General features: G+C 46.8%; 1 protein-coding gene across 5 annotated transcripts; it reads left to right on the plus strand.

Annotated features, from left to right (window-relative positions):
• The first annotated feature begins 16,485 nt into the window (after nucleotides 1–16,485).
• On the plus strand, nucleotides 16,486–20,965 carry LOC136490975 (uncharacterized). 5 transcript variants are annotated; one of them, XM_066487187.1, is made up of 12 exons: nucleotides 16,487–16,806; nucleotides 17,303–17,446; nucleotides 17,743–18,021; nucleotides 18,158–18,229; nucleotides 18,331–18,389; nucleotides 18,484–18,619; nucleotides 18,795–18,891; nucleotides 18,988–19,054; nucleotides 19,503–19,691; nucleotides 19,848–20,002; nucleotides 20,134–20,235; nucleotides 20,330–20,965. In XM_066487187.1, exons 3-12 carry the CDS (start codon nucleotides 17,769–17,771, stop codon nucleotides 20,439–20,441), a joined length of 1,242 nt encoding a protein of 413 aa, XP_066343284.1. In that variant the 5' UTR covers nucleotides 16,487–16,806; nucleotides 17,303–17,446; nucleotides 17,743–17,768; the 3' UTR covers nucleotides 20,442–20,965. The 5 variants fall into 5 exon arrangements, with proteins under 5 accessions (XP_066343288.1, XP_066343284.1, XP_066343285.1 ...); XM_066487188.1 differs by lacking the exon at nucleotides 16,487–16,806 and adding an exon at nucleotides 17,531–17,665 and having other exon boundaries at nucleotides 16,813–17,446; XM_066487189.1 differs by lacking the exon at nucleotides 16,487–16,806 and adding an exon at nucleotides 17,531–17,660 and having other exon boundaries at nucleotides 16,813–17,446.
• The last annotated feature ends 18 nt before the right edge of the window (nucleotides 20,966–20,983 follow it).

Raw genomic sequence — 20,983 nt, forward strand, 5'->3', positions numbered from 1 at the left:
AGTTTAGTTCGTGTCACATCGAATGTTTGGATGCTAATTAGGAGGACTAAATATAAGCTAATGAAAAAACTAATTACACAGGAGTAGACTAATTTACGAGATGAATCTATTAAGCCTAATTAAGTCATCATTAGCATATATTTACTGTAGCACAACATTATCAAATCATGGACTAAATAGGCTTAAAAAATTCGTCTCGTAAATTAGTCGTAATCTGTGTAATTAGTTATTTTTTTAATCTATATTTAATACTCCATGCATGTGTCCAAACATTCGATGGGACAGGGACTAAAATCTGGACTAAGGAACCAAACACCCCCTTAATCCAAAATTCAAACTTTGACGTTACGGAAAAAAGAAGATTCCTCGTCACATTAAACTTACTGTACATGCATGGAGTACTAAATATTGACGAAATCAAAAACTAATTATACAGTTTAGTTGTACTTTATGAGACAAACGTTTTGAGCCTAATTAATCAACAATTGGACAATTATTATCAAATACCAACAAAATGACACAGTGCGCTACAGTGTCCTTGGAATTTTGGCGGCGAGGGGAACTAAACGCGCCCTCGGGTATCTCAACTTTTGTGATCGTTCGACACCCAGCTCTGCGTCTGCGATGCCAAGTCGCATCACATAGATCGCCCCCGTCGCCTAGCCTCCTGTCCAGTACGAGTACGCGGTGCACGGTCATATGTGCAGGACGGTCGCTGCCGTCGTTATCGTACTGGCAGTACTGGTGCGACGTCGGCTCTGAACTGGACAACACGTACGGTATGGTCCTCCTCTAACACTGTACTTCAGGACTCAAAAGATGTACTACTTCTGTAAAACAATGTACTATAAATCACACTGTTCGACTAATCAATCGTCTCAACTTTAATAATCAAATATAAAAAGCAACTTTTGTGCTCGTACCCCTACTTTCGAGTTCGATGATGGTTTTACCCTTATCTTTTTTACTTTATGATTTCACCCTTGTGTTTTTTAACTTAAGAATAAGTGTTGACAGCAAAAAGAAATGTACCAACACGTGCAACGGGCTCCACAACGAGATTCCTGGCATCAAGACAATCTAGAACGACATTTTGGAGTCTGAGCAAAGAAAGAGGGTTTTGGGCTTAATCTGCCAAAATTGGCATAGCCGGATTCCTAAACCGGCTAGGTCGGTTTCTCTGCTCATCATACAGCTAGCGTGCCATCTCGGCCCTACATCAAAAGTTTTGATGTGTGTCGGAAGTATCGATGTTCCAAGGTTCCTTTCACGTCGGAAGTTTCAATGTAGGCTGCAACAAAGCCAACTTTACTCATTTTCAAAAATGAGTTTATCTGTTTACCCCCGACAAAGTGGCCAGATCCGAGGAAAACGGCTTAGTCGATTTCAGGATCCGGTTTCTGGTCCGAGTGCGCTTTGAGTTGTACTCAGTTCTAGCTCGCGTTTTGATGTGGGAAACTTATAAATTATGTCTTGAGTATGTTTCCTACTAAGAAAAAACAACTATCTTTATATATATTGGAGGATCACAGGCGATTGTGAATTCCAACATCCAATCGATCCAAAACACATATACTACCTTTTTATCCTAACTTTTCCAATCCACTTCTGTTCGACGCATTTCTCAACAAGATTCGGCAACGTTCTAGATGGTCTTGTTGATCCTATGACAACCTTCGCGTGCATCTCCCCGACAAGTCTTCCTGGGACGTGTTCTTGAGCTCTTCAGGCGAAGAATGGGCCTCAAATCGGCTCTACCGACCCGCCAATCGGCCTTGCTGATCTTGAGGTGTACTCGTTGCGTGACGTGTGCAACCTCAGGAGTGCTAGCCCTTGCTGGTGTGTGATCCGTGTAAGTGCATCTAGCCCTTTAGTGGGTTTTGGTGAATTGAATGGCAACACTATTAAAGGTCTAACAAGTTTGCTAAGTGTTGAACAGCTAGTCCCCGAGCGCCTTATATCCGCTGAGCAACACCGTCTTGAGCTTGTCCGAGCAGTTGGACATGTAGCTAGTCAACAGGAGCAGGCGTTTGACCAGTTTAACTGGGAGCCCAGCTGTTGAATCAAGCATCCGACTAGTTGAACTAGTAGCCGAGCTGTTGAATTGAGCATCCGACCAGTTGAACTGATAGCCGAGCTGTTGAATCGAGCATCCGACCAGTTGAATTGGGAGACGAGCTGTTGAATCGAGCGTCCAACCAGTTTAACTGGGAGTGAAATTGATTTTATTGCATACACTTGTGGATTGTGGAATGAGAAGTGAATATAGGTTCAACAAGAAAACAAACTTGATGATATTCCACGTAATGTTCAAATCAAGGCCAAAATTGTGTATTGTTGTGTCGGAAGATCACGGAAACAATATAGTTCAAGAGAAAGACAACAATGCAAATGGAGTTGATGAGATGACTTCTATGTTAAGGAATATCATAGTATCATAAGAAAGCAAGCATATTTGGCAAATGTTAAAACATACATGAGTTGATTTTGGATTGGTCTCAATAATGGCTTGCTTTGCATGAACAAGAAGAGTTTGACAGTGGATTAGCTTTGATCAAGGATCGAAGGATGAGTCAAGAATACATAAGTGAAGAAATACCAAGCAAAGGTTTAAATGACAAAGGACACAACTCATATTGGATATAAGTTGATCTCTGTGTTGGTTTGGTTGTATGGATAAAGATTTGAAAAATCACTTTGCATTGCTTTAATCAAGCTAAAAGTATGAAGATAGATATTGAAGTGAGTATTAGGAGTATTAAGCCAAGATGAAGATGATATAAGGAATCATGAATTGGCTTGATCATATTGATGTTGATTCATATATGTCTTTATGTGAATAAAACTAAAGCTTGATTGATCTCAATATTCATATCTAGAAGATATTCAAGCAAGGATCATACTATTGAAGAAATGGTTTTTCAATGGATGCTTAATATGATGTGACTTGTGTATGGCTTGATAAGGTGAAGATAGCAAGGAAAGGGCTTCGAGGGACTAAGCGAAGGTGAAGGGCAAGCGATGGCTTGAGGACCGAGGTACCATGGCTAAGGTGAAGAAGAGAGTACTTGCATTGAGTCGAGGAACTAATCAAGATATAAGGAGTCATATTGTGTTGAGGATCAAATCATTAGTAGAAGTGACTTGAAGCCATGAGGTGAACTCATATGTATGAAAATGGTTCAAGTCACATGCTCAAGATATGTTTGCTCGAAGAAATGAGACAAAGATATTTGCAAAGCCTTTATGAAGTGATATTGAGAAAGAGGATAATACATGCGATGGTGGAAACCCCCAATTATAAAAGGATACGGTGACCAACTCAAAGGTGTTTAAATTCTTTGATGTTTTAAATTTGAGTTTAGGAAAAGCCGTACTATAAAGGCGGATACAATGCATAAGCTTTAATATGCAACCAAGTGCTCATTTATCCACCAAATATCCTTAAAGCTTCAGCCAAGACAGCAAGCTTTGTAATCCTATCTTTTGTGCTGCGTGGCAGGTGAGGCACTGTTGTAGTTCAGGCGAGGCACTGCCGCAGTTTAGCCGCGGCACTGCCGCGACTGAACTAACCATTGGGAGCAGGGGGTATTTATACCCCTTCTCTTTCTCCTTAACGGCTCTCTGGAACCTCCTTCTTATTTCAGCTCGTCAAAAACAGAAAAGAGCTGCTCTCTCTCTCTCTCTCTCCCTCACTCACCATTGGAGACCCCTAAGCTTCTCCCTTTGATTCCCTTCCAAATCCAAGAGAGTTTGAGCCTCCAAACTGTATTAGAGAGCAGCCCCAACTATTCTTCATCTCCTAGAGCACTTGGTTTGCGTTCAAGCCGGTGGATTGTGTTTGTTACTCTTGGAGCTTGCTTCTAGCTGGCAAGAGCATTGTCCGTGGAGATTGTCAACTTGTGTGGCAGCCTCGAAAAGTTTGTAATCACCCCAATTATCTAGTGAAATCATCCCTCATCTCAAGAGTTCATTCTCTTTGACTTGAGAACGACGATAAGGTTGAAAGAGACCAAAGTCTTTGTGGCTACCTCAACAACGTAGACGTAGGCAAGCCTTAGTGGCGAGCTGAACCACGAGAGAAATCGGTGTGTCACTTGTGTTCTTGTGATTTGCATTGCTATAATGTATTTGTGGTGATTCTAGGGTTTGGTCCCGATCTATTTGCTCGTGCACTTCCGCCAACATCTTGGTGGTGGAATAGGCTCTACACTATCCTAGGAACATCACTAATTTGTTCGATCTATTTTTCCTTGGACAGTTTTTGAATTGTAGTCCGAGCTTGTTTGCAGGAGCAGCAATGCCGTACTTTTAGTGAGGCAGTGCCGCACCTATAATTTAACTTCCGTTGCAAGTTTGTTTTAAACAGGCCTATTTACCCTCTACCTCTCTGGACGACATCAATGTCCTTTCAATCCGATTCGACGTCAACAATAAGCTTACCCTGTTCCGATAAAGGCATCTAACAATGCTGATTCAACTATAAAAAGACAAACTATCATGCGGATTTGTCCTTACTGTTTTTTTAAATGTTTTTATTCCTATCTTCAGGTTAAGTATTTGGACAGTATTTTGATTTCAAAAGATAGCTAGGATTTCAATAGTTCATCACAGGCAAATGCAAAGCATTGTCATTCCGTGTGTGTCGCCTAGGTTCTGACCGGTACTTCCACCTTCTTGGAAGGTGTTATTTGTCATGCTACTCTGATATTAACACAAACGTGTGTGTGCGTGCGCTTTTCAGAAAAATACATATACATCTCCTTTGCTGCTGCCATCATGTCCCACATCTACTTGAGGATGAGCAGCAACATATAGAAAATGTTCACTAATTACTTTGCTCCGGATTGCAATGACAAACACCACATAGAAATGTTCATATTGTAATAGGAAGGTACCTTTCCTGTCTTTTTTGCTAGCACGGGAGTTTTAGTTGGCTTGCTCTTTACCTTAAGTAACTTATCTAACCAAGTTATATCGTCTCCTTTTTTTTTTTTACTAAACCTCCTTTTTCTTTTGCTATGCGGCGCTATGGAAGTCATCTCTTTCCAACACATTTAGGTTAACATTTTCTTGCCCATCACATTTTCACAACACTATGTCAGGTACGGTCGCAAAAAACACACTATGTCAGGTACAAGCAGAAGAAGGGGAGTAGGCTGTTGTCAATCCTGCAACAGTGAAGACGAGTGGTGGCTGATGGGCTGGAATGGATATTCGCTTTGGGCCGTTGTGAGCTGTGTAGCGTGTTGGGCCTGTGTGCCAAGATTGGGCCGGTGGCCGTGTAACGCTGTGTGCGTATAAATACTGCCTGGCTGGTTCGGGTTCAGGTATGAATGAATAGAACTGAAACTACCCAATCTCTCCTGAACTCTGAATTCTATCTCTGTTCTTCTTCTTTTTTCGAGCAAAGAGAGACCTCTATTAGCTAGACACAGGAGAGTTACAATCGGCATTGAGGAATTTCCAACAACACGCACGTGCTTGTCCCAACCATGCCGCAAAATGCTTACAGCGACTAGCTAACAAAGCTAAAAAAACTACTTTACAATCTCTATATAAAACCTTTCGCGAGCGTCTATCGGTTGGATCCGTGGGGCACAACACTGGATCCCTGAAACTGAAAGGAGAGCGTCCTTCCGAATTGCCTCCGTCTAATTCCTGGGTCCTTCTCGGTGGCTGTATTGCTCCTCCTCAAGAACCAAGAATCAACAGGGCTACATCACGAGCGACAACGATGGACAGGCTAACAAAAGGGCGGCTCACAGCTGACAAATGCCCACTGACGATAATACACGAGGAAGAGCCCAAGAAACGACTTTTCATATGCGCCATAGTTCAGTATGGAACAGTACTGTGCTGTTGTGGAGGGTCGAGCTCAATATCTGTCAAACTACGTTTTGTATCCATGCCCTTTAAGTCGAACGTATCTAAATCAGTAATTGTCCTCAATTTATTTCAAAATTTCTTCATCCACACAGTTGCGCCGTCTCATCTTCTTTTTTTCCAAGGGGAAAATGACTGTGACAAGTTCACCTAACGATCAAGGGTATGACGCTACGTTTGGATTCTAGCCAAATCGTATCTCACCTTGCCAGGCAAGGGAAATCAAATGTGGTTTTAGGTTTGAATGTTTGGCAAACGTTCTCATTTTTTTTTGTCCTGGTAAGATTTTTTTCTTGCTATCTGAAGCTAGCCGATTTGGCTTTCCTACCCTACAAGGCTAGCCTCGCCCGACAAGGTGAGGCAAAGCTAATAAAGGAACCAAACTAACCCTAAATCTCATTAGTTGCCCAACCTAGTAATATTAACTAATAGATTGTCAAAAACATTTTTTTCCTTTCCACTCCCCTCTATTCTCACATTTCTACTAATCTAAACCTAATATCAAAGGGCAAAACGATTCTTACATTTGTTTTTTTTTACTTTTTAAAGTGCCCTTGTGCCTTCAGGTCTTGCACGTGACTCAGACTCAACAACTCACGATCACGTTGATACAAGTCCGAAGGTATGTTTGCTAAGAACATCTCCAAGAGTACCCTATTTCCTTTCTCAATCTTTGGTTTTTAGCAAGATGAGAAAAAACTCCTCTTCAACAACTTCTAATCCTTGCTCCTAAAATTTATGCACTTGGGAAATCCTCCCCCGTCGCGCACAACTTTACGCGTAGTCGCGGTCGCGCGGATACTGCTTGCTTCCCCGTGCGTATCGGTGCGGTGGAAGGGTCTATGAAAGAATAAGGAGTAGGAAAAGGTTCCTGATGCAAATGTATGGGAGAGAAAGAATATATAAAAATGGTTACGATAATTTAGAAAGAGTATAGGATTCATGCTGTAAAATTATCTTTTATATTTTAGGAGTGGATTATTGAAAACTCTTGAAGATGACCTTATTTTTTCCTCCCAATACCTTTTTGGGAGTTGCAAAACTATGTTTTCAAGGGGGGGGGGGGGGGGGGGGGGGGGGGAGGAAATATGATACTCTTGGAGATGCTCTAATAGTATCCGAAAGAGAACTATATAAAGGAAACCAAGCAATGATGTATTTACCTAAGTATTAACAGATTGTTACTAATTAAATTCTTCTTGTTTTCGATAGGGAAAACAGATTGTTTGCAAACTAGCCCCTTGAACGAAAGATCATATGCCCCAAGTGCATGCAAATTTAAATATACGGCTCTCACCTAGCTTGCCTACTCTAGGAATTTGGATGGTTTGGAGAAATGCTGGAGGAATTTATGAGAAAAAAACACTGTTCCGGATGAAAAAGAAGCGGATCAAACCGGGCTTAAGGGCACCCGTGTGCCTTTAAGCCCGGTTTGATCCGCTTCTTTTTTCATCCGGAACAGTGTTTTTCTCTCACAAATTCCTCCAGCATTCCACCAAACCATCCAAATTTCTACAGAATTCCTCCAAGCGAACAGGCCCTCGCAATAGCTTGCCTACCATGTATATGACATAAAATTTACGTCACACCTTTCGCAATATATAAAAAGTTAAATTACGTCACACTGTCAAATATCGATTTGTAACAGGAAATATTGTAGACCGTCAGTAATTTTCCAACAGCATGCAGCCAAGCCGTAACTCTCATGTCATGTGTGTCCGTGGTACCCCTTGCGCAGGACGAAGACGCCCCAAGGACGCTGCCATCTGCCCATCTCCTTGAGGTTGAGGCTAGCAGCGGCCGCCGTCACCTCGGTCCCCGTTGTCGAAGCTTTCACATCCGGCCAGCCGGCCAGGCGAGGCGGCCAACGTGGTGTCGTGATAGGATATGCACAGCCCGAGCCCGCCCATCCTATCATGCCCGCCGTGCATCCTGGCCAGTCTTTCTCAAAACCCTAGCCACGCCCACGCGGCGGTGGCGCCTACTTGTGTGGAAAAAAATCGTATTACCAGCGCCGCACAGCCAGGGACAGACACCAGGTCCACGGCGGCGCGCCAAATTCCATCACGCCATCTGTTCGGCCAGTGCACACGCCCTGGGCACGCGCGCGCCAGTACTTCTCGCACGTCGCGGCCACAGGCCGGCGGCACGTACTGCCGATGGAGGAGGAGGAGGACGGAGCGGTCCATGGCATGGCAGCCGCCCTAGGGCGCACGAGCGCGCGCGCGCGCGGACGGCCGGCGTCCCGCCAAGGCGGCACCGGCCCGCACGCTCGCGGCAATGAATGCGCGATGCCACGGCGCGGCGCCCCCAGGCCGCCGTGCGGTGCGGCTACGTGGCCCGCGGCGCGCCGGGTGACAGCTACGTGGCCCGCGACCCGCTGGCCAGCCACGGCGCTGCCCTGCCGCCGAGGGAACGACGGCGAACCGCGTCGCTCACACGTGGCTTTTCGTGCGTCGGGACCGACCTCGGCGATTTTTTTTTAATTTTAACTTTTTTTTAATATAATTTTAAATATAACGCTGTCGTTTTTTTAAACTAACACTTTTGGTCGTGCCTATTGCCCTGACGCGGTCAAATGATTGTGCCGCGCCATGCATGGTGGCGCGGCACAGGGCTGACGTGGCGCGGACCGGCCGAGGGGCCGCTGACGTGGCGGGTCCTGCCGCGCCACCGACCATGGCGCGGCAGTGCCGTGCCCTGTTGCGTGGCACGGCCGGACCGATCATACCGCGCGAGCAGCCACACCACCTGGCCGCTGCGCCTGCCGCCGGCCCAGGCTACCTGGATGGAATCGAAACGCGTCGCGTCCGTATTTTATTGAGTTTTTTTCACGGCCGAATAGAGAATTTGATAAGCCAATAATTAGTTTTTCGTCTTTCATAATACGGTTATGCACTATTTTAACTAATCAATTACGAAAAATTGCCACCGGTGTCCAGATACGCCGGGACTGTCGGTTCCCGAACGCAGGGTACTTAATCTCGACGGCAGTACTGCCACGACTCAACGAAACGAATAAGAAGCAAGTTGACAAGCTGTCACATAACATATTCATTGTTTTGACATAAGTTTGACATAACATAACCAAATAACCCCGCAAGTTTCGGATGCCAATATTCGTTTGACCTAAACAAACTAAGACCCAGGAGTGTAAGGATCCCTCGGACGCCTCTGACTCTTTGAATTTGTTGGCAACACATTGGGAGTGTAGCCAACGTCGGTATGGTCGCGTCGACGGTGCGTACGGCTCGTACCCTGCAGGTATATGATACGCATGATTACTTATAATTCTTTATGATCGTTAGTTCATGTAACATACGTATTGAAATAAACTATCTTTGTTAGTACCTGTGAGGCTCCTTGGGTGCCAAACGGGGCACCACCTAGCTAAGACATGCCGATCTCGTCCTACGGCCATTCGTCCCACTGGTCGTGCTGTCCGTGGAAGCCCGGGGGATCATCGTCGTCGTCATCGTCCTCGGTTGCAGGGTCCTTCCCAGCGCTATGATGTGGTGGTGTATGTACCACGGAAGTGGCACCCTACGTCATCGGTTGAGAAGAGCCGGCTGGTGTCCTCAAAGAGGCTGAAGACGTGCCACCCGACCGCGCGGGGAGTGATGGTTCCTCGTAAGGAGTGTCCATGCAGCTCAACTTCTGAGCTAGCTTCCTGCAGCTCTTCTTCACCTTCTGCATAAATAGTCGTTAAAGTTAGTTCATTAGCCAAACGCATATACAATAAAGACATATTTTCAAAACGGATAAGTTTATGTTTACCTCCACAAAAGCTGCGAGAACGTCTGGCCCCTGCCCTCTAGACTCGTGAAGCCGAAACGCTGCTTCGTTGGACAGCCTTGACAATTGTGTCGCCTGGGTACAGAAACGCGGTTGGACAGTTTTAGTACACATACTTAATACCAAAAGGATAATAAATTGTACCATTCAAGTATCTTACCATGTATCTTTGAAGCGGGGCTCTCTGTAGCTGTGTGTCCTCCCTAGTGGTGACGTCGTACACATCTTCGATGACATCTTCCTCCGAGTCATCGTCAATCGTCACGTCAGTATACGGAGGCTTGATATGTGTCCTCGTAGACCTGTGAAACCACCGCAGGTACTCATCGAAGGCGTGCTGGTCGTGTGGAGGACCCGCAAGGACCGCATGTGGTACCCTGGTCTGCCACAAATAGATGTACGAGTTGTGTGTCACGCGCCAATCCTTGGTCTTGTACCTCTTCCTACGGTCAAACCTACAATAAAACGATATTAGTTATACCAAACACACCTCTGAATTGTAGCATTGTTATTAATCGATAATGCACCCGTGCAATACTTGATCGGTGGAGTAAAGCGGTGGTGGGCAGCCTGTCATTCTTCCAAACTGTCTGCAGACCCGGATGGGCAAGTGAATCTCGACCACATGGAAGAAAATAAGAGGCACGTCGCAGCAATACTCATGTGACTCGTCCCTAGTGACAGGACTCAAATAGTCCTGGAGCTCCGGAGAATCTCAAGGACACCAAAACACCTGAAATTTTATAATTGTGTTAGATTGTGATATAGTGTACATCGAAGAAGACACTGCTACGATAGTATAGAGAGCGTAACCTAGTGCTATGTCAGGACGTTGAGACCGTTCGTATACTCCCTGTACTTGCGCCACGCATTCCCTTTAATTAACTGTGCTTCCGTCCAGATATACAAAGCTGTAGGGAGTGTATCATGCATGTTCCATTGCTGCATTGAACACGATAATGAATTAGCAACAAATAATCTCATCATATCTAACTGCCTGGAAGAATATAATGAACCGAAGTACTTACCGGTAAACCATTATTAAGGGACCTCCCAACGGGTAATCGTTCCCAACATCAAACCTGGAGTAGGTAGGAGTAACCCCCAAGGTTCGCATGTCCTGAGGTGCGACGGTAGGCAACGCATAGCTGTCGATACGTCCATGCCAGGACTGTGCTGCCCTAGCTGTACCCTGCTATGTTCTCCCACGGCTGGCGAAGTATGTCAAGGAAGATCCAGTTGATGGTGTTGCCCGAGGCGTCTGGGAAGAGGAAAGCACCAAGAAAGTGTCAGAGCCACACTCGAGTGAACCTATCGATCTGTGCCTCCTCAGCTTGTGGGTCCAAGTACTCAAAGCGCTCTGTGATCCAGGACGACGAAACACTGAAACTTTTCCTGTAATTGATCAAAGAAAATGAGACCCGATGCCAGCTGTAAAGCAATGCAAGTATTAAATAGGCTTGAATTACTCACTTATTTTTTTGAAAGCATCGTCGTCCGGTGAAAGAAAACCAGTAAACTGAGCCACCAGCTCCCTTCAGTGATCGTTGTCAACTATCTCTGTCACTGAAAATCCCCCCAACCGAAGGCCTAAAATAGCCTTGACGTCCTGCAACGTCAAGGTTATCTCACCACACGGTAGGTGGAACGTGTGGGTCTCAGGCCTCCACCTATTATAAGAATATAACGACTGTTAGTTGCCTTCAATTTGTTACAAGAAAGTTTACGTACAAAGAATACACTCGCACCTATCCACAGCTGCAGTCAGTAGTACTGGATCAAGGGGCGGAAGACCATGGTTGACAACACGGACAAGCTCGAGGAAGCCGGCACGGTGTATGTACGGCGTATAACGCTCGTCCCACTGATGCGCCCTGGTGTGAGTACGGGGCCTCAAAGGAGGCAATGACACCTCTGCATCGTTGTCACTCAAGATGTGTGCTCGGTGCTGGTCGTCGTACTCCACCTCCAGAATGGGGTACAACGAGTGCTGCGTGGGAGGGGCTATCCTGTTACAAATTGATAAACAAAGCGTTAGAGTATTTAAATTAATAAAATTCAAGTTAACATTAGTAAGTTCACAAACAAATTCACTAACCTAACTAGCCTAAATCTCTAAACCCAAAATCCTAACTATACTAGATAATAAATACATAATCAATCCATATAAAACTTTGGTTCTAAAATTACAAGTAATCTCTCCGTCTCAAAATAAATACACATCTTGCTTCTCGAGTAGTCAAATATGTTTAAGTTTGATCAAAACTAAATAAACGGTATCAATATTTCTATCTCCTAATAAGTTTATTACGAAAGTATACTCCATGCTTAATGTAATAATACATATTATGTTTCATAAATATTAGTACGATATTATATAAATTTGGTCAAAGACACTAATAGTAGATACAAAAAATACTAACTATACTATATAATAATAAAAAATATGAAATCGAGAGGGAGATACCTTAGGAGCGGGCGGTCTTGACGCGCCGACGTTCGTGGCGCGGCCGGCTAGGGCGCTGCGCGGCAGGAGTGGCCGGGAGCGGCGTGGGCGAGGACGGGCCGTGCGGGCGCGGGCGCTGGCGGCGGCGGCGGCGTTCGGGCGTTGGGCGGGCGGGCAGGGCAGGCGTGCGTGCGGGCGGCCGGGCTCGCGCGCGGGGTATATATCTGCTCCTGCCGCGCCACAGATCAGGGCGCGGCAGGACCCGCCACGTCAGCGCCCCCCCCCCCCCCGGCCGGCCCGCGCCACGTCAGCTCTGTGCCGCGCCACCATGCATGACGCGGCACAGGCATTTGGCCGTGCCAGGGCAATAGGCGCGGCCAAAAATGTTAGTTTAAAAAAACGATAGTGTTAGATTTAAAATTATATTCAAAAAAGGGTTAAAATGAAAAAAAATCACCTCGGCTAGCGGACAAACCGTGGCTTTTTGCTCATATTTTTACAGACTCGGCGGGGCTCTCGGCTCTGCTGGCACTCTGCCTCAGCATGGTCCTCCATCCGACCGAAAGCTCGGTTTGGGGTTTTGACTGCTCACTGCTGGCGTAGCGAGGAATTGAAGGTAGCTTTTGATAGCCTCTCGTCTGGGTACAGCTGATACACTGATACCTGGGCGCGGCATTGCGATTGCGACGGTGAAATTCTATGGGTCCTTGGACAAACTTGTGGCACTCCACGACGCCCGTCGTCATTTGCCATGTTCGTTTAGCTGATAAGCCATGACTGAAAGTACCATTAACTGATTTGTTGTAAGAGAAAAATATTATTCATTAGCTGAAAAAGTATAGCCTATAAGCCAATCGAACAAACGAACAGGACGATTGGTTGCATTGCATGTAGTACCGGCACTGCTGGCCATGAAGTGAGGTTTGCCAAGAAAAGATTGCACAATGCTCGTTAGTAGTGGTGTGTGTGGTGGTGTGCGTGCTTAACGTGGGTGTGTGTATCTGTGTATGAATTGAACGTAGCTAGCCCTGCTACGCGGCGCGCTGTGGTTCCTCCGGCGGCGGCCGTCTTGGAAGCTTTGACCGCTTATTTGACCTCACGTTGTTCTCACTGAAATTTCTAGAATCTTCGCGAGATGCCGTGCGATAGTGACGGTGAAATTCCATGGGTCCTTGGACAAACTTGTGGCACTCCACGACGCCCATCGTCATTTGCCCCGTTCGTTTGGCTGATAAGCCATGGCTAAAAGTACCGTTGGCTGATTTGTTGTGAGAAAAAAATACTATTCGTTAGCTGAAAAAGTACCGCTTATAAGCTAAATGAACAGGACGATTGGTTGCATTGGATGTACTGCCGGCACTGCTGGCCATGAAGTGAGGTTTGCCGAGAAAAGATTGCACAATGCTCGTTAGTCGTTTGCGTTGCACAACATCACGGCAGGGCTTGGCTCGTCATCGTCTCTTCAACCTTTCATTGTTTCTCAGGGGCCCGGGGAGGCTCAACTGCTGCCACGAAGACCGATCGATCGATGAGGTACTCCAGTTCGTTTAGGAGTTCTCAAACTCGGTTTACTGCTGAAAACGAGAGCTCATCAGGTATAGGCTACACGCACGCCTGAGAAGGACCCCGAATTAAACAGACCGACCTACCAATGACCACGACGATCACGTTACTCATCATTGACTAGCACTAGCAGCTCCTACCCCTACTGTACTAGTGCTGCAACTGCAAGCAGCTGGCGTGGCCGTCCTGGCATCCACATCTGCGCCGAGAAATTTTCCGGCCGGTGCGGTGGCCATATCACCGCTCGCCACTTGGGGCCATGGGTGTAGCTTGCAAGTCAACATACGGCCCCGGCGGCCCCGCCGTTCCGTCGGCGACACTTGTCCGGCCACAACTACACGGCTCCGCATTGTTTATGCACCATCTCACATGAAAGCGCACACCACCGCCATGCACCGGCGGAAACTCCATCGCTGGGATCACGCCACCTGTGGACTGCAGTTCGCGAGCAGGCAGGCAGGCAAGCCTCTCGCGGAGGCAAATGCAATTATACCTGACGCACCGTTGGGTCGCAATTATTGGGCAGTGGAAATTCTAGGCCCGCGCTGCTGCTTTTTGGAAGCTATGGACTATGGTACTCCTGAGCTGATGAAGCGACTACCGCAAGAGGAAAGGGTGCGATGCACCACCCACAATCTTTGTTCGCCTTTTTGGATGGAGAGGAGATGGCTTTGTCGATCTTCCATCCATCTCCAGCGAAAAAGCCATGAAAAAAGAGCTCTTGCACCACGCGCGGATCTGTCCTCTTTCCTTCTCTCTTTGGGCGCTTTTAGCGTGGGTTTTTGGCAAGCGACTTGAGGATTGAGGTCGATCTGTTGGCCGTACCTAAGATGCTGTAGTGCTTTTGTAGGCGACATTGTTACGTATGTTGCTAGCACTGCTCACTGGCCTGTCAATCTCAGCAAAAACTTCAGCGTAATCCACAGAGCAGATCAAAGCTTTATCGGGCCTTAACCATTTCTGGTATGTATATGCATGCGCTTAGCTGAAAAGACAATACTACAGGTTACAGGGCGACACCGCAAAGCTCACGTGTACGTGTCCAACACCATACCTCGTGAGAAAATGTGCGCACAGCTAGCGTTGCTCTCGTTGTTGGTCACGTAGTACGTGCTTACTCTAGTCTAGATCCCGGCCCGTAGCCTAAACTTTGTTTTGAAGCTAAGGGTGCGTGCAGGCGATGCTTATCCAGAAACGGGCCGGGGCGGGGGAAGGCTGCCTGAGCACTCAAGTCAAGCGCCACCGGCGCCTTTCCCCTTTGGGCACGAAAATGACACACATGTTGATGTCAACCGCGCGCGGACGACAATTATTATGACTTGAGCGGCAGATCGAAGGCCCATGTTCAGTCGTTCAGATTCCTAATGCTCCTTCCACATTGCAACAAAAAAGCATCTATCTATGACACACATCTTGCTTGGTCACAAACTAGTGTGTACTAAGCACAGCAGCATCTGCCCGCGGATACGCACGGGATCGCGAGCACATCAGCACCGCGTGTGTGGACAGATTTGCTGAAACCATACCGTTTGGCCTGAAGAATCTCCGGACAGAAAACTGGCAACTAACAAGTTGTCCGAGCTTAAAAAAAAATGTACTGATGGCAGCGTGCATTAGCTCAGGACTGAAGGGGATAAGAGGCCACTGGCTGTTAATTACTGTAATCTGAGGCTCGATCAGTAGCTCGATCCATCAGGGCCCTTATTATGCTTTGATATTTAGTAAGACCACGAAACGCTCCAAAGGCGTAGCGATCTGGACCTAACTAGTATACTAGGATGAGGGGGTGGCAGCTAGCCGCGCTTATTTAATCTGATCCGGAAGGGTAAAACAAGTGTGTGTTTATGTCAGGCCGTGATCCAGCGCTGGAGTTAGTTGTGTCGTGACGTCGGGTAGGCCTGCAACACGTACACTAAAATACATACAGTGCTCCCTCCCTATGCACAGTCGTTATCTATATGTTCGTTCAAATCAAACTTGAAAAAACCACACAGGTTAGAGCACGTCATCATCGCTTCTCGATCCCAAACAAACAAAAGCATAACGAATCCTCCCTCCGTCCCCAATCCAAAGTAAGGGCTCGTTCGGTTCTCGGGGAACTGAGGGCTTAGAATCATTCCAACATCGATGGTTCCAGGGGCTCAATACCTGGGAACCAAACAAGGCCTGAAGGGGAATTTTGGACCGAATTTAGAGCCCGTTTGGCCGGGCTCTGAACGGCTCCGGCTCCTCTGACTCCTCCCCTGTAGCGACACTGTTTATCGGAGCCGTTTTTCTCTCTCCTCCTTTCTTCTCTCATTGACAGCGCCGGAGCCGGAGAAGCTCTTTTTTTTTTGGCTCCTCTGGCTCCAGCTCCTGTGCGCTACAGTTGTGCTATAGTGTGGGAGCCAGAGCCGGCGGGAGCCCAGCCAAACGCGCCCTTAGTCCCAACGTTTCTCGACGACGTCTGCTAGCTGCTCCGTTCCGCAATTCTCAGAGCCAACGAAGGTCGTCCAAAGAAGACGTAGAAGAAATGTCCTGTCCGCCTGCCTTACACTCCGGCCAAGTCTTTCTTGCGTCCCTTAGCTTGGCGCGCGAGTCTCAACATGTACAATCAGATAATATTCGCAGGCAGCAGTCGGGTGGGGGTGGCCGACATCTGGTTATTCTATTCCGAATTTCCGATCAATCGACACAGCCAGCCATACAGGTGTCTCGTTACATTATTTGAGGGCAAGGACAAGTAACGGTGTAACGCCCTGGTACTTCACGTGATACGAGCCACTCGTCACAGGTTTCGTCTCGCATCGCAGGCACTCAGGCAGGCACAAGTACGCGTAGGACGCTATAGCCGCAGCCATGGCTAACCGCGAGATCTTTTCCGCGCGGGGGTTTCCGTGCCGCTGACCAGCTGTGCGCTTCATAATTGATAGGGCCAGATTGCGCTGGGCGCTGCTGCATCGGCGCTGAGCCGCTGAACTTTGTCCCTTTAAATAGACACAGGTCATCTCAACCCTGTAGGCCTCTTCTTCTCTCCCTCTTTGTCTTCCACCTCCATCTCCAGCAGTCCAGCTGACCAGGACCAGGAGGAAGAAATCGCATAGCCTTCTTCGCCCGTCTGCATCCACACTCGAACAGTTGAGTTCCTCCTCTCCCCAACGCCAGTTGCTTTATGTCCTCGCGTTCTAGCTAGAACCGTATCGGCAGCAAGAAAGGAGCAGCTAGCAGGCAGGCGTGACGCTTCTCACCGTACGACGTCGTCGAGGGATTAGTAGGTGGCTCCTCGTTTTCCACCGGATTTTTCAGCTCGATTCCACGATCTTTGAAACAGCTTTTCAATTCAAATGTACTTTAACATTTCAATATATACTGCTGCTGCTAGTAGCACCAGGCATTTTCTTTAGGTTTTCCGACGGCACAACTTGCCCCCGATCCACCAAAAAATAACGCCTTTTCGTTTCTGGGCGAAAAGTATGCCGCTTCGCCGTACATTACGCCAAGTTGCACTACGGTTCCCGATGTTGATTATTGGCCCCCCACTGCCAACGTTTAAAGGATAAGACCAGTTGCTTCGCTCCGTTTCGTTCACCGGTTGTGTTCGTCGTGCTTTGTGTCGTGCGCGTCCGCGTGCAGACTGCAGCGACGGGGAGCAGGGATAGTGGTAGTGGCGGTCTCTGCTGCTGGTGGAGTGGTGGCTTCGATTCCGGGGGCAGGCGGTGGCTTCTGGTCTCAAGAATCCCGGAAAGTCCGCCGGAAAGGGAGCGGGCGGGCGCAAAGGTGAGAGAGCTTTTATTGATTTCTTTCCGGTTCTTGTTCGATTGGCGTTCTCTCTGATTGGTTGTGCTTGCGTACAAGTTACAGTCTCTCTCTCGTGGTCTCCTTTTTGCCGGAACATTTCTCTCTCGAAATCCATTGTATGCTGACAAAACAGAAAAGAATTCCCAAACCCTCGTTTGTTCAGTATCCTCTGGTTCTGCCGTGAATTCTTCGTGTGCGGTGAATTTCTTTCTTCTTCTTCTTCTTCGTAGCCTTTTTGTGTCTCTGATGTCGTAGCGAATTCCTCATGCTTGCAGATAACTAAGCAGGCCGCCGCACAGGCATGGGGTGCGGGGCGTCGAGCCAGAAGGACGCCGGGGCGCCGCGGAGACGGCCGGGGAGCGTCGGCGACGTGGTCGTCTTCCTCCCGGGCCTCCGGGTGCCGAGGACCGTCGACTTCGCGCAGGCGCTCGGCGGCTGCGTGGCCAGGAGCATCGTGGACCGGCTGTCGGCTCTCAGGTCGCGAGTCGTCGAGATGGCAATGCAAGAATCGGCGGCGGCGCTCAAGCCCAGGCGGAGGACGGCGGCACGGCACGGTGTGTAGAGTAGAGACTAGACTGCTAGAGGAGGGGCTGGTACAGCTCCTGGATTGGTAGTTTGGTACCTAGTTTTGTCTGTAAGCTCAAGGCTTCACTGCTCACCTGGGCTGCCGGTTTGCTTGTGTGTGTGCAGGGTCCAGTACAGCCAATCTTCTGCAGGCCCTTGAAGACTACTTGCCAGTTCTGCTAGGACTAGTAAAAGAAGGTGAGGAGCAACTGCGATAATGTGGTGGTTTGGTTGCTTTTGTTTTGGTTCACAGTTTTGTTGTTCTGAATTCTGATTCACCCAGTCTGCAAAACGTGCAGGTAGCGTCTTGAGGCACAAAGTGCAGTTCACCTGGAGTAACCAAGAGGATAATGCTGAGGTATGTATGTCCAGCCCTGAATTTCGTGAACTTGCTGCTGTTTTGTTACTCCAAACCAGCTATGTAAATTCAGCTCTCTTTTTTTCAATCTCAGGAGACGGCCATTTCAGATGCCTGGTACGAGGTGCTGTCCGTGCTGCATTTGATGGCCATGGTCTGCTTGCTGCAGGCCAACACCCTGCTTCTCCCCAGGTCATACGGCGATGGCTATGCCCCAAGAGTTTCTGAAGGTACCGCAACTGTTAACTGTTAATTCAAAGTGTTGTTGTCTTGGAGACTACGGTTGCAAGTTTCCTACATTTGAATTAGGCCATTGAAATATGCTAATGATTTTTCGTGCATTGAAGTACTTCTGTCTGTAGTGCTCATACGCTGATCAGGCCACATATTTCCAATGTGCTGCAGAGAGTAGACGGGCCACTGTTGATGTCTTCTTGAAGGCAGCTGGATACCTAGACTCTGCAATTCGGCATGTACTTCCGAAGATGCTGCTGGAACTAAGGTTCTGTACTCTTGAGAAACTTCCTAGCATTGTTAGGCTTCAATTCAAATTTAAAGACATCTACTGAAACATTCCCCTTTGACATGTGAATTACAGGAGACAACTTCCAGTAGACCTGGCTGAAGGAAACCTCAAAGCTCTAAGCCTGCAAGCCTTGGGTCAGGTACTGTCTTCTCAACTCTGCAAATTGGATTACCTAATTTTCATAACTTCTCAAATAGTGCCACGATTTAAATCAACAGTTCATTTGTTTTGATGATATATTTTTTTCTAAGAGAACACTGAAGATATTATGCTTGCATGTATTTCTTTTGAACGAATCAGCACAAGATAGTGCCCATTTCATAGAAAGAGAAGGGTGATAATTTTGAACAATATATTACCTATTATTGCTGAGCAACATAGGTAGGTTTCAATTTTGAACAGCACAATTTGGTACTACTTGAGTCGCAATTTTGCTTTGAAAAGCATAAGAAATCTACTATCAGCATTCTATCAACACTTTGTCATATCTGTTACATTAGTCCTATTACCTGTGCTTTTGCTAGCCACTAAATTTGATATTAGATATTACACTTTTGTTCTGAACATTGGTATTCTTCTTCCTGTAGGGAGTTGACATGCAGCTCGGTTTGGCTATTGATAGTCCAAAGGCCACTTTAGCAGTAAAACGGCGCTTGGCCTGTGAGATGGTCAAATATTGGCAACAAGTTCAAGAGAGCATTCCAGAGCTTCCTATCTCTGATGGATGGGGGGAAAAGCACCAGCTATTTGTAAAGTGGAAATATGTTGAAGCAAAGGTGTATAATCTATGCTACTACTATCATTCTTTTTAAGTGCAAATTCTTGTCTAAATCAAACAGGCTAAATTTTCTTCAGATGATATATTTCTCTAATGTGTAATCTTTGAAGCATTTCTACTGTATGACATCTATTATTTTACATGTTTATCTCAGGCTGCAGCATACTATTTCCACGGTTTGATTCTTGATGAGGGAAATACCGAGAAATCCCATGGAATGGCAGTAGCTGCACTCCAAGCTTCAGAGGAATTTCTGAAAGAAAGCAAAAGGGTTTCGGAAGCCTTCCATGCAACTCCTCCAACATCAAGGCAAGATTTCCCCTCATACTTGACTATTCACCACATATTATCGGTGCTTAATAATCTGCTTGAGGAACATCTGTTGTTGTGAGTTGTAACAATAGTCAGGGAGACTAAATTCCATACCTGTAATTTTGCAGGAGTCCCAATCCATTAGGAACAGCAAAATATCTGTTTGACAAGATCCCAAGAGATGCTTCCAGCAAGGTCCGAATCAACCAGGACCTGTATACTCAAGAAAAGTAAGAACCTTCAGAAAAAAAAGTGCTCACAACAAACATACTGGAATCGTGAACGTCATGAACTGATGTGTAAGTATTTTGGGGAAACTTGCAGGGTCATTGGAGCTCCACCCCCGTTACCAGATTTTGCGCTGGCGCTAACACCTGAAGACTATGATCTTCCTCCACTAGATCCACTTTGGAACAAAGAAGACACAGGTCATTAAGTGTATATGTGGTAGAATGGTTGCTTCTGGCAAAAAAAATTTGGCTCTGGATAGAAAGGAAGGACCAAGATCTGCCATGTCAAAGTTGAACATGGTAACGAATGAAGTGTACAAAATATTTTCAAACAAAATTACATGTCAACAAAATTAAGCAAGGCCTGAAGATAATCTGAAGAGCTTTGTACAGGGGATTCTTCTTCTGACAAGGGAAATGCCATGTCAAAGGGTTCATTCATCATTGTCGATCCTGATTCCTGATGCTTGCATTTTGTCAACAACGGGTTTTCAGCATTCCATATGGAACTGGAACCAGCCTCTGATCGAAAGTGGCAGCCTTCAATTTTTTTAGTCATAAAACATTTACATTGGCACCTTAAAACATACCCTGGAACAATCAGTTTCAACTGAGCAGTTTATATCAGATGAATAGGATATTCAAATAATCAGTGGATCAGTGTGGCCAAAAAGTTATCCCTTCCCACCATTCAGTCATAAAATTTTACTTCTGAATTTTCGAATGCAAACCCCCCCCCCCCCCCCCC

This window comes from Miscanthus floridulus, chromosome 11 (genome assembly GCF_019320115.1).
Source record: "Miscanthus floridulus cultivar M001 chromosome 11, ASM1932011v1, whole genome shotgun sequence".
Lineage (NCBI taxonomy): Eukaryota > Viridiplantae > Streptophyta > Magnoliopsida > Poales > Poaceae > Miscanthus > Miscanthus floridulus.

What these genes read in the sequence shown, in the direction of transcription:
- LOC136490975 (XM_066487191.1), top strand. Translation starts at nt 17,769, where the DNA reads ATGGGGTGCGGGGCGTCGAGCCAGAAGGACGCCGGGGCGCCGCGGAGA. An exon ending in GCTAGGACTAGTAAAAGAAG is followed by an intron (nt 18,230 to 18,330) that starts GTGAGGAGCAAC and finishes CAAAACGTGCAG; the next exon opens with GTAGCGTCTTGAGGCACAAA. An exon ending in GGAAATATGTTGAAGCAAAG is followed by an intron (nt 19,692 to 19,847) that starts GTGTATAATCTA and finishes TGTTTATCTCAG; the next exon opens with GCTGCAGCATACTATTTCCA.